The 20,035-nt window shown below is 45.5% G+C and overlaps 1 protein-coding gene across 1 annotated transcript in view; it reads right to left on the bottom strand.

The window, feature by feature from the left end:
* The window catches only part of VSTM5 (V-set and transmembrane domain containing 5), a 36,229-nt gene extending 28,548 nt beyond the window's left edge, over positions 1-7,681 (bottom strand). Inside the window, exon 1 of the mRNA XM_044258305.1 lies at positions 7,591-7,681. Within this exon, the coding sequence (XP_044114240.1) occupies positions 7,591-7,681 (91 nt within the window). The remainder of the gene's footprint in view (positions 1-7,590) is intronic.
* Positions 7,682-20,035: the final 12,354 nt, after the last annotated feature.

The raw sequence follows: 20,035 nt of genomic DNA, 5'->3' as shown, positions 1-20,035 counted from the left end.
GCCCCTGAACTTTTAATTTTAAAAGCAGCAAGAAACACCAGAAGGTTTATAGTAGCAATGTCCACAATAGCCAAACTATGGAAAGAACCTAGATGTCCATCAACAGATGGATGGATAAAGAAGATGTGGTATATATATATATAAATGGAATACTATGCAGCCATCAAGAGAAATGAAATCTTGCCATTTGTGACAATGTGGATGGAACTAGAGGGTATAATGCTTAGTGAAATAAATCAATCAGAGAAAGACACTATCATATGATCTTCCTGATATGAGGAAGTGGAGATGCAACGTGGGGGGCTTGGGGGGTAGGAAAAGAATAAATGAAACAAGATGGGATCAGGAGGGAGACAAACCATAAGAGACTCTTAATGTCACAAAACAAACTGAGAGGGGCTAGGGAAAGGGGGTAAGGAGAGGGTGGTGGGGTTATAGACATTGAGGAGGGTATGTGCTATGGTGAGTGCTGTGAAGTGTGTAAACCTGGCGATTCACAGACCTGTACCCCTGGGTCTAATAATACATTATATGTTTATAAAAAATTTTAAAAATAATAAAATAAGGGGGAACAAAAGTAAAAAAAAAAAAAAAGCAGCAAGAAAAAAGAAAACAGTTACATATAAGGGTAACTCCATATAGCTAGCAGCTGATTTCTCAGCAGAAATTTTGCAGGCCAGAGAGAGTGGCATGATATGTTCAAACTGCTTAAAGGGAAAAACTTACAACCAAAAATACCCTACCTGGCAAAGTAATCATTCAGAATAGAAGGAGAGAGTCTCCTAGACAAAGAAAAGTTAAAGGAGTTCATCACCACTAAATCAGTCTTACAAGAAATATTAAAGGGAATTCTTTGAGTGGAAAGAAAAGACCATCACTAGAAGTAAAAAAATTGTGAAAGGGAAAAAATTTCATGAGTAAAAGGGAGCATACGGCAAAGCAGTAGGTTAATCAGTTACAAAATCATACAAAAGATTTCCCTCCACCATGCTGGCTCACACAATCTCTCTCTAAAAAACAAAACCAAAAACCATTCAAATGGAGGGGGAAAAAAAAAGCCAAGATAGCAATACTTCTGTCAGACATTAATAAGCTTTAAAATAAAGACTGTAGCAAGAGATAAAAGGACACTAAAGCTATCAATCCAACAATTGTAAATATCAATGCACTCAACATAGAGTTCCCAAATACATAAAGCAACTATTAAGAGACCAAAGGAAGACATTAACATAATACAGGGATAGTAGGGGACTTTAACACACCACATACATCAATGGACAGAGCATCTAGACAGAAAATCAACTAGGAAATAGTGGCTTTGAGCAACACATTAGACCAGATAGACTAATGAATATGTACAGAACATTCTATCCCCAAAACAACAGACTGCATATTTTTCTAAGGGCACATGGAACATTCTCCAAGACAGATCACATAGTATGCCATAAAACAAGTCTCAATAAATTTGAGAAGACTGAAATTATATCAAGCAGCTTTTCCACAACCATATGAAACTAGGAATCAGTTACAAGAAAAACACTGGAAAAACACAAACGCCTGGAGGCTGAACAACCTGCCGCTAAAGGATTCAATGAAGAAATCAAAAAGGAAAGGGGAAAAAAAAATCCACGGAGACAAATGCAAATAAAAACACCCCTGTCCAAAATCTTTGGGACAGAGCAAAGCGGTTCTAAGAGGGAAGTTTATGGCAACAGGTCTTCCTCAAGAAATAAGAAAAATCTCAAGTAAACAATCTAACCATACATATAAAGGAGTCAGAAAAAGAAGAACAAGCCCAAAGCTGGTGGAAAGAAGGAAAATAATAAAGATTACAGCAGAAATAAATGAAGAAGACTGAAATAACAGTAGGAAAAAATTAATGAAACCAAGAGCTGGTTCTTTCAAAAGATAAAATTGATCAACCAGACTCATCAAGAAAAAAAAGAGAGAGGACTCTATTAATCAAATCAGAAATGAAGGAGGGGGAAAAAACAACCAACAACACTGAAATACAGAGAATTATAACAGAGTATGATGAAAATGTAAATGCCACCAAACTGTACAACCCAGAAGAAATGGATACATTCCTAGAAACATACATGCTTCCACAACTGAATCAGGAAGAAATGGAAAATCTGAACTGACCAATTACTAGTAATAAAATGAAACCCTTAATAAAAAAAACTCCCAATAAACAAAAGTCCAGGACCAGATGGCTTCACAGGTGAATTCTATGATGCATTTAAAGAAGATTTAATGCCTATTCTTTTCAAATTCTTCCAAAAATAGAAGAGGAAGGAAAACTTCTAAATTCATTCTATGAGGTAATGAGATATTATTCTAATACCAAAATCAGACAAAGACACTACCAAAGAGAAAAAAGAGGGGAGGGGGAGAGAGAGAGAGAGAGGACTATAGGCCAGTATCTCTGATGAGCATAGATCGCAAAAATCCTCAACAAAATATTAGCAAACAGAATTCAACTATACAGGGGCACCTGGGTGGCTCAGATTAACCATCTGTCTTCGTTCGGCTCAGGTCATGGTCCTGGGGACCTGGGATTGAGTCCTGTGTCTGGCTCCCTGCTTGGTGGGGAGCCTGCTTATTCCTTTCCTTCTACTTCTTCCCCTGCCTGTGCTCTCTCGCTCTGTCAAATAAATAAATAAAATCTTAAAAAAAAAATTCAACTATATGGTAAAAAAGTCAGTCACCACAATCAAGTGGGATTAAGCCAAGGATGCAAGAGCAGTTTAATATCTGCGAGTCGTTTAAGGTGATATATCATATTAACAAGAGGAAGGATAAAAATCACATGATTATCTCAATAGATGCAGAAAAGGCACTAGACAAAGTGATATCTGTTCATGATGAAAACCACAACAAAGTGGGGTTAGAGGGAACATACCTCAACATAATAAAGATCATTCATAAAATCCACAGCTTACATCATGCTCAATGTAAAAAACTGAAAGTGTTTCCTCTAAGATCAAGAACAAGACAAGGATGTCTATTCTCACTGCTCTGATTCAACGTACTGGAAATCCTAGCTACAGCAAGCAGACAAGACAAAGAATTAAAGCGATCCATACTGGTAAGGAAGAAGTAAAATGGTCACTCTTCGCAGATGACGTAATATTATATGTAGAAACCCCTAAAGATTCCACCAAAAAACTATTTGAATTGATAAATGAACTCAGTAAAGTTGCAGAATACAAATTAATATACAAAAATCTGTTGCATTTCTATACACTAATAATGAAATAGCGGAAAGAGAAATTATGAAAACAGTTCCATTTGTAGCAGCACCAACAAGAACAAAATACCTGCAAATAAATTTAACCAAGGAGCTGAAAGACCTATACCCTGAAAACTATGAGACACTGATGAAAGAAATTGAGGACAGTCTACGGCCATACCACCCTGAATGCGCCTGATCTCGTCTGATCTTGGAAGCTAAGCAGGGTCGGGCCTGGTTAGTACTTGGATGGGAGAAATTGAGGACAACACAAGCAAATGGAAAGATATACCATCATGGGAAGAATTCATAGCATTAAAATGTCCACATTACCCAAAGCAATCTACAGATTCAATGCAATCCCTATCAAAATGCCAAAAGCATTTTTCACGGAACTGTAACAATTGCTCCTAAAATTTGTATGGAACCACAAAGACCCCAAATAGCCACTCGATCTCTAGAAAGAACAAAGTGGAAGGTATCACAATCCTGGATTTCAAGATATACTACGAAACAGTAAGGTGCTAGCACAGAAACAGACACATAGATCAGTAGAACAGAAAACAAAGACCAGAAAGAAATACATGATTATATGGTCAATTAACTTACAATATATGAGGCAAGAATGTACAATGGAAAGAAGATAGTCTTTTCAATAAATGGTGCTGGGAAAACTGGACAGCTATACACAAAAGAATAAAACTGGACCACCTGTCTAATCATAGACAAAAACTAATTGAAATGGATTAAAGACCTAACTGCGAAACCTGAAACCATAAAACCAAAGAAAATAGAGGCTGGGGACACCTGGGTGGCTTAGTTGATTAAGCATCTACCTTTGGCTCAGGTCATGATCTCAGAGTCCTGGGATCAGAGTCCCAGGTTAGGATCCTTGCTTCTCCCTCTGCCTGCTGCTCCCCTTGCTTGTGATCCCTCTCTCTCTGACAAATGAATAAATAAAATCTTTTTTAAAAAGGAAAGAAAACAGAGGTACTAATCTCCTTGACATTAGCCTTAGCAACATTTTTCTAGATATGTCTCCTCAGACAACAGAAACAAAAGCAAAAAACAAAGGATCGGGACTACGCCAAAATAAAAAGCTTTTGTACAGCAAAGGAAATCATCAAAACAAAAAGGCAACCTTTTGAAGATATTTGCAAATGATAGAACCAATAAGGAGTTAATATTCAAAATATATAAAGAACTTACACAATTCAACACCAAAAAAACCAAACAGCCTGAAATGTGTTCAGATCTGAACAGATCTGAATAGTCACTTTTCCAAAGAAGACATTCAGATGGCCAACAGACACATGGAAAGATGCTCAACAACACTAATCATTAGGGAAATGCAAATCAAAACCACATGAGATATCACTTTGCACAAGTCAGAATGACTAGTATCAGAAAGACAAGAAATAACAAGTGTTGGTGAGAATGTGGAGAAAAGGGAACCCTCATGCACCATTGGTGGGAATGTAAATTGGTGTAGCCACTGTGGAAAACAATATGGCGGTTCCTCAAAAAAATTAAAAATAGAAATATCACCTGATCCAGTAAATTCCACTGCTGGATATTTACCCAAAGAAAACAAAGACACTTATTTGAAAACATAATATGTACCCTTATGTTTACTGCAGCATTATTTACAACAGCAAAGATATGGAAGCAACCCAAGTAGCTCAATCTCATGACCGTGAGATTATGACCTGAGCGGAAATCAAGGGTTGGACGCTTATTCAAAGGAGCCCCCCAGGAGATCCCAGTCAATCATTTTTAAATAATGTTGTTGGTGACAGATGATGACTACACTTACTGTGATTAGCACTGAGTAATGTATAGAATTATCAGATCAGGGGCGCCTGGGTGGCTCAGTGGGTTAAGCCGCTGCCTTCGGCTCAGGTCATGATCTCAGGGTCCTGGGATCGAGTCCCGCATCGGGCTCTCTGCTCAGCGGGGAGCCTGCTTCCCTCTCTCTCTCTCTGCCTGCCTCTCCATCTACTTGTGATTTCTCTCTGTCAAATAAATAAATAAAATCTTTAAAAAAAAAAAGAATTATCAGATCAATATGGCGTACATCTTAAGGTACTATAACATTGTATGCCAATTATTCTCAGACAAATACATAACTGTTAAAAGGAAAAGTCTTACAGGGAATGAAATATAGAGGCGTCCTCAGGTCTTGGTGATAATGGAGAAAAGGGGTGTCTCCTGACTGCGGCCTCCTCCCAGACCAGCACGGAATTCCTCAGATCTCCCGTGGAGATCAGAAATGGAGAAATCTGGATGACTTTCTGGTTGAAAGTCCTTACCCCTCCCTCAATCCTTCATTTACTCCTTCAAGCATTTTTCTGAGCACTGTCCCTGTGGAAAGGAAGTGTTTGGCCTGGGGCTACCCTGGCAGCCTGGAGGTGGCCCCAGCCTTCCCTGTCCTCTCGCTAGCACTGAACCTGCCATTCTGCAGGAGGGGGGCTATTTTCACCTGCCTGAGGGCTAAACACGGAAAATTTCAATGTCCATCCGGACAGGGCTGGCAAAGTACAAACTAGAAATATTTCTGTGATGACTAGGGGTAGCAGTAAAGAGGAAAGAGGAAGATCGCTGCTTGTCAATGCAGCGAGAGCTGAAAAGAAAATGTGTCAACACTAGGTTTCGGAACACCAAGGACAGCATCCTGCCTTCCGCACTCCTTGAGGGCATGGCTGTGAACTAGTTTCCCCAAGGTGGCCTGCCTCCTCCAGGCACACGTGCCATGAGTGAGAGCTCGGCAAAGGGCTGGTCCCCGAGTGTCGGCAGCATCTTTAGGTGTTGGGTAAGAATGGCGGCTGGAAGAAGTTTGGAGGTTTGAGAAACAATGGAAAGGCCACTGCAACGCCAAACACACCCACCGACCTGAATGACTAACAAGGTTATTTCTAGCTCAATAGGCAGCCAGAGGTCCGTGTCCTATCCCAGCCCTTCTAGGTTTCTGAAATCTGCGAATCTCCCAAGCTGGGCTCTGGTCAGAGCACGGTAAGTACAGTGTTAGATTGCCCCGGGTTGGACTTTGTGCAAGCAACAACCTCCGCGTGCCTCAGTTTCCTCACTTGTGAAACAGGGATCGTGTAGCACTTAGAGGGTTGCCTTGTGGATTCGGGGATAAAAATCTTGTCGAGTCCCAGGGATGGTGAACACACCCGTGCTAAGTCAGTGCCAGCTCTTACTGTCGGTGCTCCCACCTCCCGTGGCCCCGCAGGCCTTACCCTGAATCTCAGCGGACTCATCTGTAACACGGGAATGACAATGATGTTAATGATTAGATGAGAAAGAAAGCTGTGTTAGGATCTGTGGTTTGTGTCAGCGGGAGTCTGTGCCGCTGTGAGTTACATTAAGGCTCATCAAACTAGGGAGATTCTACGGCCGAGCCACCCAACACCCGCCACTCTGTGTGCAGTAGCGAGGACCACCTTCGGCCTGAGTTCAGGCCCCAACACCCAACCCAAACCCCTCAGACTCCCTTTCTTCAAGAGGGTCGGCTGTGGGTTCCTCTGCGTGAGGGGAGAGGCCTACAGAATGTGCTGGGACCCGGGGAACCCTGCGGGAGGGCGAGGGATCCCCACCGTAGGGGGCGGGGCCCCGTGTGCCCTTGGGGTCGGGGACACCTCAGCTGCAAGACTGGTTATTCCAGGAAAAAGAAATAGAAAATACGGCAGAGGCGGCGGCCACGGGGCCGGGAGCCGGTTATCTCCCCGTCGGCTTCCGGCTCTGATAACGCCTTGACGGGCGGGGCCGGACCGGGCACCCCGAAGGGGCCCTGGGTGCCGGGCCGGGAGAGCCTCCACTTGGCCGGGTCCCTCCGCCTGCGGTCGGTGCCCTAGAGGACGCGCCCAGCCCCGGGGGAAGTAGCATGTCCCCTGACACCCGGGGCCCCCGAGGTGGGCTAGGGCCTGTGACCGGGGGGGCCGCGACCCGCGGGACCAGCCGGCTGCTCCGCACCGTCCCCCCCGCCCCCAGCCACGCTGCGCCCGGAGCCTCCGGGTCGCCCCCTGCCGGCCCCTCCAGCTCCGCTGTCCCACGCACGGTCCCGCGGGCCTCCGCTGCGCCGCCAGCCCCCCTCCCGAGCTCCGCCGCGACTCTCCGCGCCACCCCGCCGTCCCCCGCTGCGCCCCGAGCCCCGCGGCTGCTCCACCGCCCGCGTCCGTCCGCTCCGCCCCCCTCCCGGAGCCCCGCCGAGCTCCGCCGCTCCCCGCTGTGCCCCGCGGTGTGGTGGTGGGGGGGCCCGAGTCCCACAGCCACTTCTCCGCCCCCAGCGCCACCCCCGCCGGCCCCCGCCGGCCCCAGCTGCGCCCCGAGCCTCCCTGCCGCCTCGCGCTTACTTTGCAGACACCGGGCTGCGGCCAGGAAGAGGGCCAGGAGCCCCAGGGATACGCCGCGGTTCTTCCTACTCCCGCTCGCCAGAGGCCTCATGAGCAATCCCTGGGCGGCTCGGGCCGGGCATGGGCGTCCAGCGGCGCGGCGCGGCCCGGCCCGGCCCGGCTGTGCGCTGTCACTGCCGCGCGCTGTCACCGCCGCCGTGCTGCTCCCGCCCGCCGCCTCTGCCCTCCTCCCCTGAGTCCGCAGGTCCTCCAGGGCCAAATGCTGATGAGCTGGTTGTATTGTGGCTGAGCCAGTGGGAAGAAATGGGAAGGAAAGAGAGACAGAATGGGAAGCGGTGAGAATGCACACACTCAGAAGTAAACAATGGCAAATAATGAGCCAGTCTCCTTCCGTTCACACCCAGTTCACTGGTATCCATTCCAGATTCGGCTGGATGCTGGACGCTGGATGCTGGATGGCGGGAGGGAGGGAAAGTACCAGCTGTTGCCTGAGGACCAAGAGAGACCATCATTATAATGGCTTCATGGTCAAGGAGGCTTTTAGGAAAATGAAGGGATAGCCTGGGGTGGAGGGGTGAGAACAGGGGACAACAAGGGAGCCTCAGGCTCGGATACTAGTGACACCCATCCACCACCCATCATCTACCCATCCACCCATCCACCCATCTATCAACCATCCACCCATCCATCAACCAACCTTCCCTCCATCCCTCCATCCCTCCATCTATCCAATTGTTCGCTGACAACCTGCCTGCTTGTTTGCACAGGGCCTGGCACATGATAGATGCTCAGAGAGTACTGGGGGAATGTTTGAGCCAGAGAGTGTTTGGTTCAGGAATGTGCACCTGGGGCCCTCGGAGTCTGGAGTCCGTGCCTGGATTGCTAAAATCGGAGGTTACAGACCTGGGACTCCTGGAGGACCATCTTGCCTGTCTCGTGGAGAGTCCCTGAATTAGGAAAGATGCCAAGATGACACAGCCTGAGCCAGCTGGGAGCGGCCAAGAGAGATTGAGCCCTAATGACATGATTTGAGCTCTGAGATTCTGTACACTTGTCTTACCTTTTATAAGCAAGTAAATACCTTCTTTGGGAGAATTTAAACTAGATTTCTATGATGTAGAATTGAGAAAGTCCAGGCGAATGAAAGTAATCTTCTTGAGCCTTTTCTGTTTTCTTTATTCCATGTGTGAGGATTTAGGAACCATTCATCCAATTTGGATCAAATCTGCCTTCATACCAGGCAATGTGCTAAGCTCTGCAGCTCCAAAGATGACTAACGCAGGGCTCCTAGTCCTGAGAAATTCACTAGTGGAGACCGACTGGTCCCAATCAGGAAAGGTGTCCAGGCATGAGGGCTCTTCCTGCTGAGGTCAAGGTGAGAGGAAATGGACTGTTCTGCTCACTGGAGTACACCTGACCCCTGGCACATGGCAGGTGCTTAGTAACTGTTAAACGAGAAGAACTGAAGTCTGAGAAAGTTAAGAGAAAAGGAAGAATTTCATGAGATTGAGCGCTGATAAAGGCTAGAGTGACCCAGTGACGCTGAGTCTGGCCGCGGAGAAGTGACATCAATTCTCTGGAACTCTGAGGGGACTGGCCTGGGCCAGAGATGGGCAATCCTGTCCACACACTGGGAGTAAAGCACCAGGACCAGGGTGTCCCTCCAGTTCAATGGAATCAGATGCTCTGAGGTGGGGCCTGGCATTAGTATATTTCAAAAGCTCTCTGAGGGATTCTGACAGCCAGCCAGGGCGGAAAACCACTGCTCTGCATTAGTTAGACGCTTCTTCTGGTCGTGTTCGATGACACTTAAATCTTAGATTGTCAGATCTTTTCTTTAGAGTAGGATTGCCTAGAAGAGGGAGATAGCACGAGTCCATTTAAGACTTGATTACATTGACCATTTCCTTTCCCCTCCCTCCCTCCCTTCCTTCCTTCCTTTCTTTCTTTCTACAAATACCTATTTTTGGTTTGTTTTAAAAATTTTATTTATTTACTTACAGATTTTATTTATTTATTTACAGCACAAACGAGGTGGAGGAAGGAGAAGTAGGCCCCTTGCTGAGCAGGGAGCCCCACATGGAGCTCGATCCCAGGACCTGGGATCATGACCTGAGCTGAAGGCAGATGCTTAACTGCTTAACCAGCTGAAGGCAGATGCTTAACTGCTTAACCAGCTGAGCCCCTCAGGCACCATCACAAATATCAAGTAAGTGCCTGCTTGATCCCAGGCATGGCCTCAGTCTGGTTGAGGCAGAGAGGGAGGAAGGCTAGAAAAGTAGATTGGGACTAAGACTTGAAGGGGTCCGCATATTCAATACTGAGGGAGCTTGTTTTTGCCAGAAGGATAGAATTCACACCTAACCTGATATATTGGCTCCTTCTCTGCCACAGTATATGCCACTGGCACTTTTCCGTATTGGGTGACTCTTTTCACCAAACAACCACTCTGGGAAAGAAAAAAAAAAAAAAAAAAAAAAAAACACCCACCAGTGCTTATTTTCTCAAAAACTTTAGAGCCATTTTTTACTTCCAAGAGAAATAAATGATGTGTGTTTATATCGTCCAAGCTTTATAACAGCCGTAGGTCCCCATAGAATTCTCATTTTTGAGATTTTTAAACTTTAAATATGCTGTGATTTTAAATATGCTATTCCATTGTTCCTGTAAGGACATACAAATTTGTCAAACCATACATTCTGGTGTTTTGTTCTGGAAAACTGATCATTGCTTTCAGATGATCTGTTAACTTCTTGCTTCTTGCTTCTTTCTTGAAAATAAGCTTCTTGTTGGGGCAGCTGGGTGGCTCAGTCAGTTAAGCATCTGACTTCTTTTGGTCTTGGCTTAGGTCATGATCTGGGGGTGAGATCGAGTCCTGGGTTGGACTCCACTCACACTGTGGAGTCTGCTTGGGATCCTCCCTCCCTCTCCCTCTGAGTCTCTCTCTCTCTCAAATAAATAAATAAAATTTTTTAAAAAAGAAAGAAAAAATCTTTGTTGTGTATTGTGCATGGACATTGTTATGGTGCGAGATGGGTGGCTGAGATGGAAGGGGATGGAATGTTACTGTACGGAAGACCTATAGAAACTGTGTTAAAGTTGGTTTCTTGGAGCTGCATTTTTATGGTGCCTTATAGTGTACTAAGTAAGGCTCTTACACCAAACTGGTTTGGTCCACACTGCCCGTTCCATGCAGACTGAGTGCGCAGCCTCTGTGATCAGAAGCTGTGGTGACTGACGCAGGCAAGCCTTCTCCCCTATTAGCCAGTAGTCCTGTTAAGGGTGAGCGTATTCTCTTTTGTCCTGATGGCAGGAGAATAGAGAGGCCGGGGACACAGTGGAACTGTGGCTCTGGAGTCAGACAGACCCAGGAAAAGCCCAGTTCTTCTACTCTAAACTTTGTGACCTTAGGCAAGCGATTTAACATTTTTTTTTAAGGTTTTAAAATATTTATTCATTTGAGAGATAGGACGCACGTGCGCCCGAGAGAGAGAGAGAGAGAGAGAGAGAGAGAGAGAGAGACTCTGACTGAGAGAGTAAGAGGCAGATTCCCTCTGGAGCAGGAGCTCAATGCGGGGCGCAATGCGGCTGGTTCACTGGACTCTGGGATCCTGACCTGAGCGGAAGGCAGACGGTTAACGACTGACCCACCCAGGCACCCCATAATTTAACATGTCTTTACAGCAGTCTCCCTAGCTGTAAGATGGGATTCCTCGATTACTACTTACTGGTGCTGCTGTGAAGGTCAGTAAGACACAGGTGGGAAGGCGGATGATTCCACGGAAAACCCTGGGTCCGTTATCACAATGTCCAGCTCATAATAGGTGTGTAATAAGTACTCCGTAATGGAATAAATTTCCCTGAGGCATTCTTGCTTTTTAGTCTTGAGCTCAAAGATGATACTTCTAAAGGGCAGAGACCATTTCTTCTAGATCTTCTATGGATGATCCTATGCAGGGCTGGGCATATTAAAGGTATGCAGTAAATATGCAGTGGGGGGCAGCGTGGTGAATGGTGTAAGGGCCTATTCACCCAGAGCGGCCCCACCCCGGTAGAACTGCCATTTTGATGTAAAACTTAAATTGACTCTGCCCCACCCCTCCCAGGGGAACTTACTTAAAAACAAGTCTGGGAAACCAGTCCCAGGTAACCAAGCCCAAATACAAGGGTGGGCAGGCCAGGTGGAGACATCCGATCAGTGGGGGTCTGTTTGATGGTAGGTTTGATTCTTTTTTTTTTTTTTTTCTTTTAAAGATTTTATTTATTTATCAGAAAGAGAGAGAGAAAGCACGCAACCAGGCAGAGAGGCAGGCAGAGGTGGAGAGAGAGGCAGGCTCCCCGCCAAGCAAGGAGCCGGATGCGGACTTGATCCGAGGACCCTGGGATCATGACCTGAGCCGAAGGCAGTGGCCCAACCCACTGAGCCACCCAGGCGTCCTGATCAGTTTGATTCTTGATGCCAGGCGCAAAATAAAGCTTTGCTTGACCTTCGCTTTGTATCAGTCTCGTTCCTTTAATCACGGACCCATTATTGGGGGACCCAACATTGGGGACCCAACAGATGGCAAAAAGTCTAACTTGAATCCTGTTCTTAGCCGTTCCATTCCAGAAATGATTTTGTATCACTGGGTCTCAGTTTCTTCATTGGTAAAAATGAGATGTGAGGCATTGAGTACATGGCCTGGGGCAGATGCCATGTGCCCAATATGGTCTTCAGTCCAACATAACAAAACAAACCTAAAAGTGAGAAACACAAAAGCGGTTTTCCTGAACTAGCCCACGTTTGTGAGCTAGCTGGCCCACAGGGTCTGACTGACATCACCTTCCTGCGCCTGGATGGGCTGGGTTTCCCACCTTACAAGGCAGGCACTGAGCTGGCCCAGCCCGATTTCAATAAAAGTCAATGAAAAAAGTCACAAAGTCAGGGCACGGTGAAGGAATCCTGGCAGAGTAACATAGGTCTGATCAAAGTTTAAGAGTCATATTCTTACAATCACAATTTACCACTGTATTCAACAAAAATTTACCGTGAACTGCACGCCACACAGAGTTTTCTGATCCCATGGACCATTGTGGAAAACACCAACATAGGAGCAGTCTTCACGGAAGAGCATTTTCTCGCTGATGTTGTTTTGAATTCCAGGGCCTGGGTATAATAAAAACTTTTGGTGGGTCTTATTCTTATTTTGAAATTCTCTTAGACACTGAAACTCCTTCTTGCCTCAGGGACCATCGTTCCCTGCCCCTGGTTCGTCACCTGTGCCCTTGGGCTTGATCTCTTTGATTTCTTACAACCTGAACATCCTCATCTCAGCACAAACAACATTCTCTTTGAGAGGCTTCCAGGAGCCCTGTTCTATTGACCTTCATAGTCATGGTCCCATGTCTTACAACCAACTGAGGTTTAATTAATGTGCAGGAAATGGCATCCGCTTAAAGTGTGCAATTTGATGAGTTTCATTGTATGGATACACCCATGAAACAATGACCATGATCGAGATACAGAACATTTCTGTCACTCCAGAGGTTCTCTGCGCAGCCTGTCATCCTTCTCTCTGCCCTCAGCCCTAGGCAACCACTGGTTTGTCAAGACTGATGTGTTTGCGTTCTCTAGAATGTTACGTAAGTAGAATCATATAGCGTGCAGTGTTTCTTTTTCATCCAGCATTGTTTTGAGTTTCACCCATGCTGTTTGTTATGCCCCAATAATGGGTCCGTGATTAAAGGAGCGAGACTGATACAAAGCGAAGGTCAAGCAAAGCTTTATTTCACGCCAAGCATCAAGAATCAGACCAACTGGGGCACCTGGGTGGCACAGTGGGTTGGGCCTCTGCCTTCGGCTCAGGTCATGATCTCAGGGTCCTGGGATCGAGCCCCACATCGGGCTCCCTGCTCAGGGAGCCTGCTTCCCCCTCTCTCTCTGCCTGCCTCTCTGCCCCCTCTCTCTCTGCCTACTTGTGAACTGTCAAATAAATAAAATCTTAAAAAAAAAAAAAGAATCAGACCAACCGTCAAAGAGACCAGCCAGGCCGCCCCTTACAGAGAGGACGACCCCTCTCTGCTTTCCAGACTAACTTTTATAGAGCAAAAACCATGTGGTTGGGCCTGGCCACGCACAAGTGGCCAATGAGATTGTAACACACAGAGAAAGCTGCATAGTGATGCTAGGTGACCAATTGAGTTACAATTTACCCTATAGTAGACATTTGACCCAGCCTATCACCTTGGTCAGAATTGGCGCCCAAAAGGCTCCCAAAGGGCGGGGCCCATACTCTTTGGTAACTAGGGAGACAGTATGCATCCCCCCCTTTTTATCGGATGTCTCTACCTGGCCTGACCCACCCTTGTATTTGAGCTTTGTTACCTAGGGCTGGTTTCCAGGACTTGTTTTTAAGTAAGTCCCCTGGGGGAAGGGGAGCAGGGACAGTTTAAGGGTTAAACAACAAGGTTATTGTTTAACCTCAATGGAAGCCTCTGGCTAAAATACAAAAATATAAAATAAGTCCTTACACTGTTGTATGTGTCAGTATTTCATTTCTTGTTCTTCCACTACATGGCTAATCTGCAGCTTGTGTATTCATTCACCTGCTGATGAGCATTTGGGTTATTTTCCATTTTTGCTTATTGACATCAGCCTGTTTTATTATCTTCATTGCACAATGATTATCTGATATCATCTTGGAGTTTTAAAATTTATTTTTTTATTATTTTATTTTATTACATTTTTTAAAGGATTCTTTAAAAATCTTGTTTTTGGGGGCTCCTGGGTGGCTCAGTGGGTTAAAGCCTCTGCCTTCGGCTCAGGTCATGATCTCAGGGTCCTGGGATCTAGCCCTGCATTGGGCTCTCTGCTCAGCAGGGAGCCTGCTTCCCTTCCTCTCTCTGCCTGCCTCAGCCTACTTGTGATCTCTGTCTGCCAAATAAATAACATCTTTAAAAAAATCTTGTTTTTGTTTTTGTTTCTTAATTTAGTTGTTTTTGTGACTCCCCTCTTCTCCTGAGCTAAACCAAAAAAGACCTTAGTCTCTTGTTGTTCACTGTACCTGCCGTGGGGGACACATGATAGAAGCTCCTGAGGGCAATAATTTCGGTTACTTCATCTGTGCAATTTAAAAAAATGATTTATTAATTTATTTGAGAGAGAGAGACAAGGAGAGGGGCAGAGGGAGAGGGACAGAGAGACTCTTGAGCAGACGCCCTGCTAAGCAGGGAGCCCAACACTGGGCTTGATCTTACAAACTGAGCTGAAACCAAGGGTGGGACGCTTAACAGACTATACCACCCAAGCACCGCTCTTCATCTCTAAATGGAGCATTAACCATACTATCTCACAAGGTTGTTGTGAAGATACAGGTCCATTACTACCAATGGAAAGTCAGGGCTGTCCTAAGTCTCTCAGAGGTAGTAACTCACTCAGTCATTCAATCAATTAATCTGTCCCATGTAGAAAGTACTATACCATTCTACCCATTTCACAGATGGGAAAGTTGAGACACAGAGTTAGTAAGTGCCAGAGCCTCAACTTATGCTCTGGCTGTTTGGCTTAGGAGACTGTTCTCCCCATCACTCTATTATTCTGTTTCTCTACCTTACCAAACGATAAGTTGGTCAAGTCAGTGTTACTATATTTTCCCAGTAAACTGACTGTGAACCCTTGTTTGTACGTGTGACCCAGGAGACTCCTAAGCCCCTTTGAAGGCCATGTGAGGGCCGGCCAAACAGTGGGGTCCGCTCCTGAGGGTGTCCACATTAGCATGTAAGCCACCTGTTAAGAACTGCAGGGGACCAATCAATGTCAAATGGTCAGTGTCGGGGAGGTGCCACCCCCCAGGGATGGGACACCTATTTTCCAGTTTGGACCATAAGACACTTTACAAAGAATAACTGTTTAGGAATATTCTTAGAGTTACAGCTTGTAAACCCTGTTTAGAGCCTGTTGTCTGAGTGGGCAATCTGGTAGAGGCCCTCGGATCCAGGGAAGGGATGGAGGGAGGGGAACAATAGCTGAGCTCCTCGTAGTAGCATAGCTCTGCGCTGGGCTGCTTTCAGTTCAGGTCATGATCCCGGAGTCCCGGGATCAAGCCCTACATCGGGCTCAAGTCTGGTTCTCCCTCTGCCTCTCCCCCTGCTCATGCTCTCTCTCTCTCTCACAAATAAATACATAACATCTTAAAAAAAAGAAAAAAAAAACCCTGCAGGGGTGCCTGGGTGGCTCAGCTCGTTAAAGCCTCTGCCTTCAGCCCAGGTCATGATGTCAGGGTCTTGGGATCAAGCCCCGTATTGGGCTTTCTGCTCGGCAGGGACCCTGCTTCCTCCCTCTCTCTCTGCCTGCTTGTGATCTCTGTCAAATAAATAAATAAAATCTTTAAAAAAATAAAAAAATTTTAAAAACCCACATATTTATTAACTCACAGTTTCTGTACTCAGGGACACTTAACTAGATCCTCTGCTTCAAGGTTTCCCACAAAGGTGTAGTCAAGGTATTGGTCCAGGGTCTCTCAGAAGACTGCTGTCAAGTCCAGCTGTAGTAGGGTCTGTTTCCAGGCTCACTGAGTTCCTTACAGGCCCTGCACTGAGAGGCTATTCCTTCTTGGCTGTTGGCTGGAGGTCACTCTCAGCTCTTTGCCGCTTGGGACTCTCCAACATGGAAGCTTACTTTGTTAAAGTCTGCACGAGAGAGAATCGGCCAACAAGATGGAAGTCACCGTCTTTTACAACCCATTCATGGAAATGACATTTCATCACTTTTGCCATGTTCTGTTCATTAGAAACAGGCCACTAGGTCCAGCCCACACTCAGGGACAGAGGATTCATGAGGGCTTGCCCGCTGGAGGTGGAGATCACTGAGGCTATCTTGGCAGTCTGCCTACACCACCACCTTGGGGACTCCAGTGTGTACCAGGGTTGAGAACCATTGCTCCAGAACACGGACGTCAAAAAGCCCTCCCTTATCTCAACTCCCGGTTGAAACACTAAGGGAAGCTGGAGTGATGAAAGGGATTTCAAGGTTCTATCTGGGAACAGTGTGGTAATTGAAGAGTTCTGTCAGCCAAGGTCAAAGGCTAAGGCAGATGTGGAATATGCCATCCATGGTCTAGACTCCGCCAAACCAAACACAGACTTTTGGAGTAAATTGGTAACCCTCTCCAGTCTCCTCCGGTCTTCTAACAATAATTATTTTTTTCTCATATGTTTGTAACCTCACTTGTTTAAGCCGAGTTGTAGGTCTTTCCTCAAACAATACTGTGAGTAATAGCTAACACGTTTTGAGGGCTTACTAAATGCCAGGCATTTTTCTAAGTGGTTTATATCTAAGGCCCCATTTAACTCACAACAATGTAATGAGGGGAGTTATGATTAATACCGTCACTTCCAGTGAGGAAACTTAAGCAGAGAAAGGGTTTTTTTTTTTCTTTTAAGATTTTATTTATTTATTTGACAGACAGAGATCACAAGCAGGCAGAGAGGCAGGCTCCCTGCTGAGCAGGGATCCCAGGATCCAGGACCCTGAGATCATGACCTGAGCTTAACCCACTGAGCCAGCCAGGCACCCCAGAGAAAGGTTTTTATTTATTTTTTAGAAAAGAAGAGAAAGGTGAGGAAAGGCAGAGGGAGAGGGTGAGAGAGAGAATCTTAAGCAGTCTCCATACCCAGTACGGAGCCCACCATGGGGCTTGATCTCATGACCTTGAGATCATGACTTGAGCTGAAATCAAGAGTCAGATGCTTAAGCAACTGAGCTACTTAGGTGCCCTGAAGCGGAGAAAGATTAACTTGCCTGGGTTGCGAAAAATAAGTGGTGGGACTGAGATTCAAACATTTGGATGGTCTGGACTCCAGAATCCCTGCTCTTAAATTTCTTATTTAATATAAAAAATCTTCAGTATCTAGACTTTTCCATTTATGTTTGTCATGACATTTGCCATTTATAAAGTGAAAAACTGGAAACGACGTACCTGTCCAGCCACTGGAAAATGGTGAGGTACATCATGATACATCTTAATGATGACAGAGCCCGATGTGGGGCTCAATCTCATGACCCTGAGATCATGACCTGAACCAAAATCAAGAGTCAGATGCTTAACCAATGAGCTACCCAGGTGCCTCTACCATAGATTAGTTTAAATGGCATGGAAAAATGGCCCTCTGTTTCAAGAGACTCACTAACCTGCAGTCAAGGTCAACTGCAACAATTTGTCTGTTTTTGAATTTCCTATCAGTGGAATCATATTCTTCTATGTTTGGCTTCTTTCAGTCAACATAACATGTCAGAGATTAATCATTATGTTGCATGTTCCTTTTTACTGCTGAGTAATATTCCATTGTATGAATATGCCATGATTATTTTCTTATTGATGGACATTTGGGTATTTTCTAGCTCTTGGCAATTATGAATAAAACTGCTGTGGATATTCATGCTTTGTTTTAATGTGATAATAGGTTTCACTTCTTTCAGGTGTATACCAAAGAGTGGAATTGATGGGTCATATTGAGTTTGCTGGTATGTTGAGTTTATGAGAAAAGTAAAGGACAGTTTTCCAAAGTGGTTGTAACATTTTACACTCCCAACAGCAATGTGTGGAAGTTCTGGTTGCTTCTCCATCCTTGCCAAATTATGTCCAGTCAAATTTATAGCTGTCTTGTGGGTATAAAGTGATAACTTGCACTTTATTTTGGGGGGTTGGGAGGACTCTCCCCCTTTTAAAAAAGATTTTATTTATTTGAGAGAGAGAGCAGGAGCAGGGAGAGGAGCAGAGGGAGAAGCAGATTCCCTGCTGGGCAGGGAGCCCAACTCAAGTCTTGATCTGAGGACCTTGAGATCGTGACCTGAGCCAAAGGCAGATGCTTAACCAACTGAGCCAAACCAGGTGCCCCAAGAGGACATGTCTTTATAAAGTTATCAATATTGAAAATAACACAGACATAAAGTTTTTATTCTACCTGGGTTTATTAGTCAAATAAGTTCATTATTTGTTATAAAATTTCTAACAACAATGCAAACTTGATATGATGAAATTTTCAAATGTAACTTCTACATAATTGTTGAGAACTAATGAATTAAATAGACGTAAGTAGTGTTACAGGATTTTTTCCTTTGGTGCCTGTGGTTCTTGGTCATGGCACTTTGAAGAATGAAGAGGTAGACCAGGCGAAGTGGTGGGCAACAAAGCAAGGTCAACTGAGTGAGAGTACAAAGCTCTCAAAGAGGGAGGGGACCTGAGAAGGTTGCTGGGGTGACACCTTTTTATCCTGGTTTCAAGTTTGTCTGAGAGATAATTCAAATACTTGCCCAGATTCCTCTGATTAGCCCCCTCTGTGTGTCTCACGTTCCTTTAGGACTGGACTTCTCTTGTGCCCTGAACCATCCTTGCTTTCCTATCCTATAATGGTTGCAGATTGAAGGTGAGGACTTAGGGGTGGGAAAGGTGGGGAGCAAGAGGACAACCCAGAAAGGGAGACAGTGACAGGCAAACTGGACAGCAAAAGGACAGAAAGAGGCAAACTGGCAGAGAGCTGGAAATTAACAAAGATGAAGAAGAGTGACAATAGAGGAAGGGAGGTATGTACAGGGCAAAGGAGGAGAGGGACAATGAGAAAGCAGGATAAGTGCTAAAGGGTAAGAAGATGTATGTGCGGGGGAACGGACAAAAATAAGTGAAGGGGGCAAGGAAGGGAAGGGAGGATGGAGATGGGAGATGGCAGAAGGGAGGAGGCCAAAGGGAGGGAGAGAAGCCAAATCCCATGTCATCCATCTAGCAGGCAGCCTGTGGCCCAGGACTGGAGGGAAGTATACTTGCCAGTGAGATTTGTCTCCTGCTGATGGGCTGATGCCCAGGAAGCAGAGCTGAGCTGTGCTGAGAGCATCCCCCATTAATATCAGAGGCCCCAGACAGCCCTAATGGCCCCTGAGCCTGTAGGCTGCAAAGGGACTGGCGTGCTAATATGGTTGGGAACATGCCAGGCTGTGCTCATCATAGAGACGGTGTTGCCTGGGGCCATCCTGGGAGCTGATGCCAGGCCAGGGACTAGAGACTGCTGAGTCATCTGGAGGGCAAGAGTTGTTTGCTTGGGATGATGGGAATGTGATGAGTCCAGTTCCGTCTCCTGGGCCAGACCAAGGTGACAAGGAGCCTCTGTGAGTATAGCTCATTGTCAGAGAAGCAGCTTATGTCAGCTGTGTTATTTAGGAAATGGTCAGTCCTTTGGGTTCATTTGGTCAGTCAATGGACACTGACCCTGGATCCTACCAGTCCTCAGAAAGCTCACAGTCTAGTCACCAGGAGATGACAGTCAATGAAATTAAGACTGAAATAATCTCCTATAAGAGATAAATACTGTAGTTCATTTCAAATCTCAGAGCTGGAGAGAGATTTATTGAATGAATGAAAGAATGAGGAAATGAGGAATGTTCAACCCACATATCTAGTATCACAGAGGAAGAAGG

This window comes from Neovison vison, chromosome 7 (assembly GCF_020171115.1).
Source record: "Neovison vison isolate M4711 chromosome 7, ASM_NN_V1, whole genome shotgun sequence".
Taxonomy (NCBI): domain Eukaryota; kingdom Metazoa; phylum Chordata; class Mammalia; order Carnivora; family Mustelidae; genus Neogale; species Neogale vison.
Note: the sequence above shows the minus strand (reverse complement) of the source record. Positions and strands in the feature narration are given on the sequence as shown.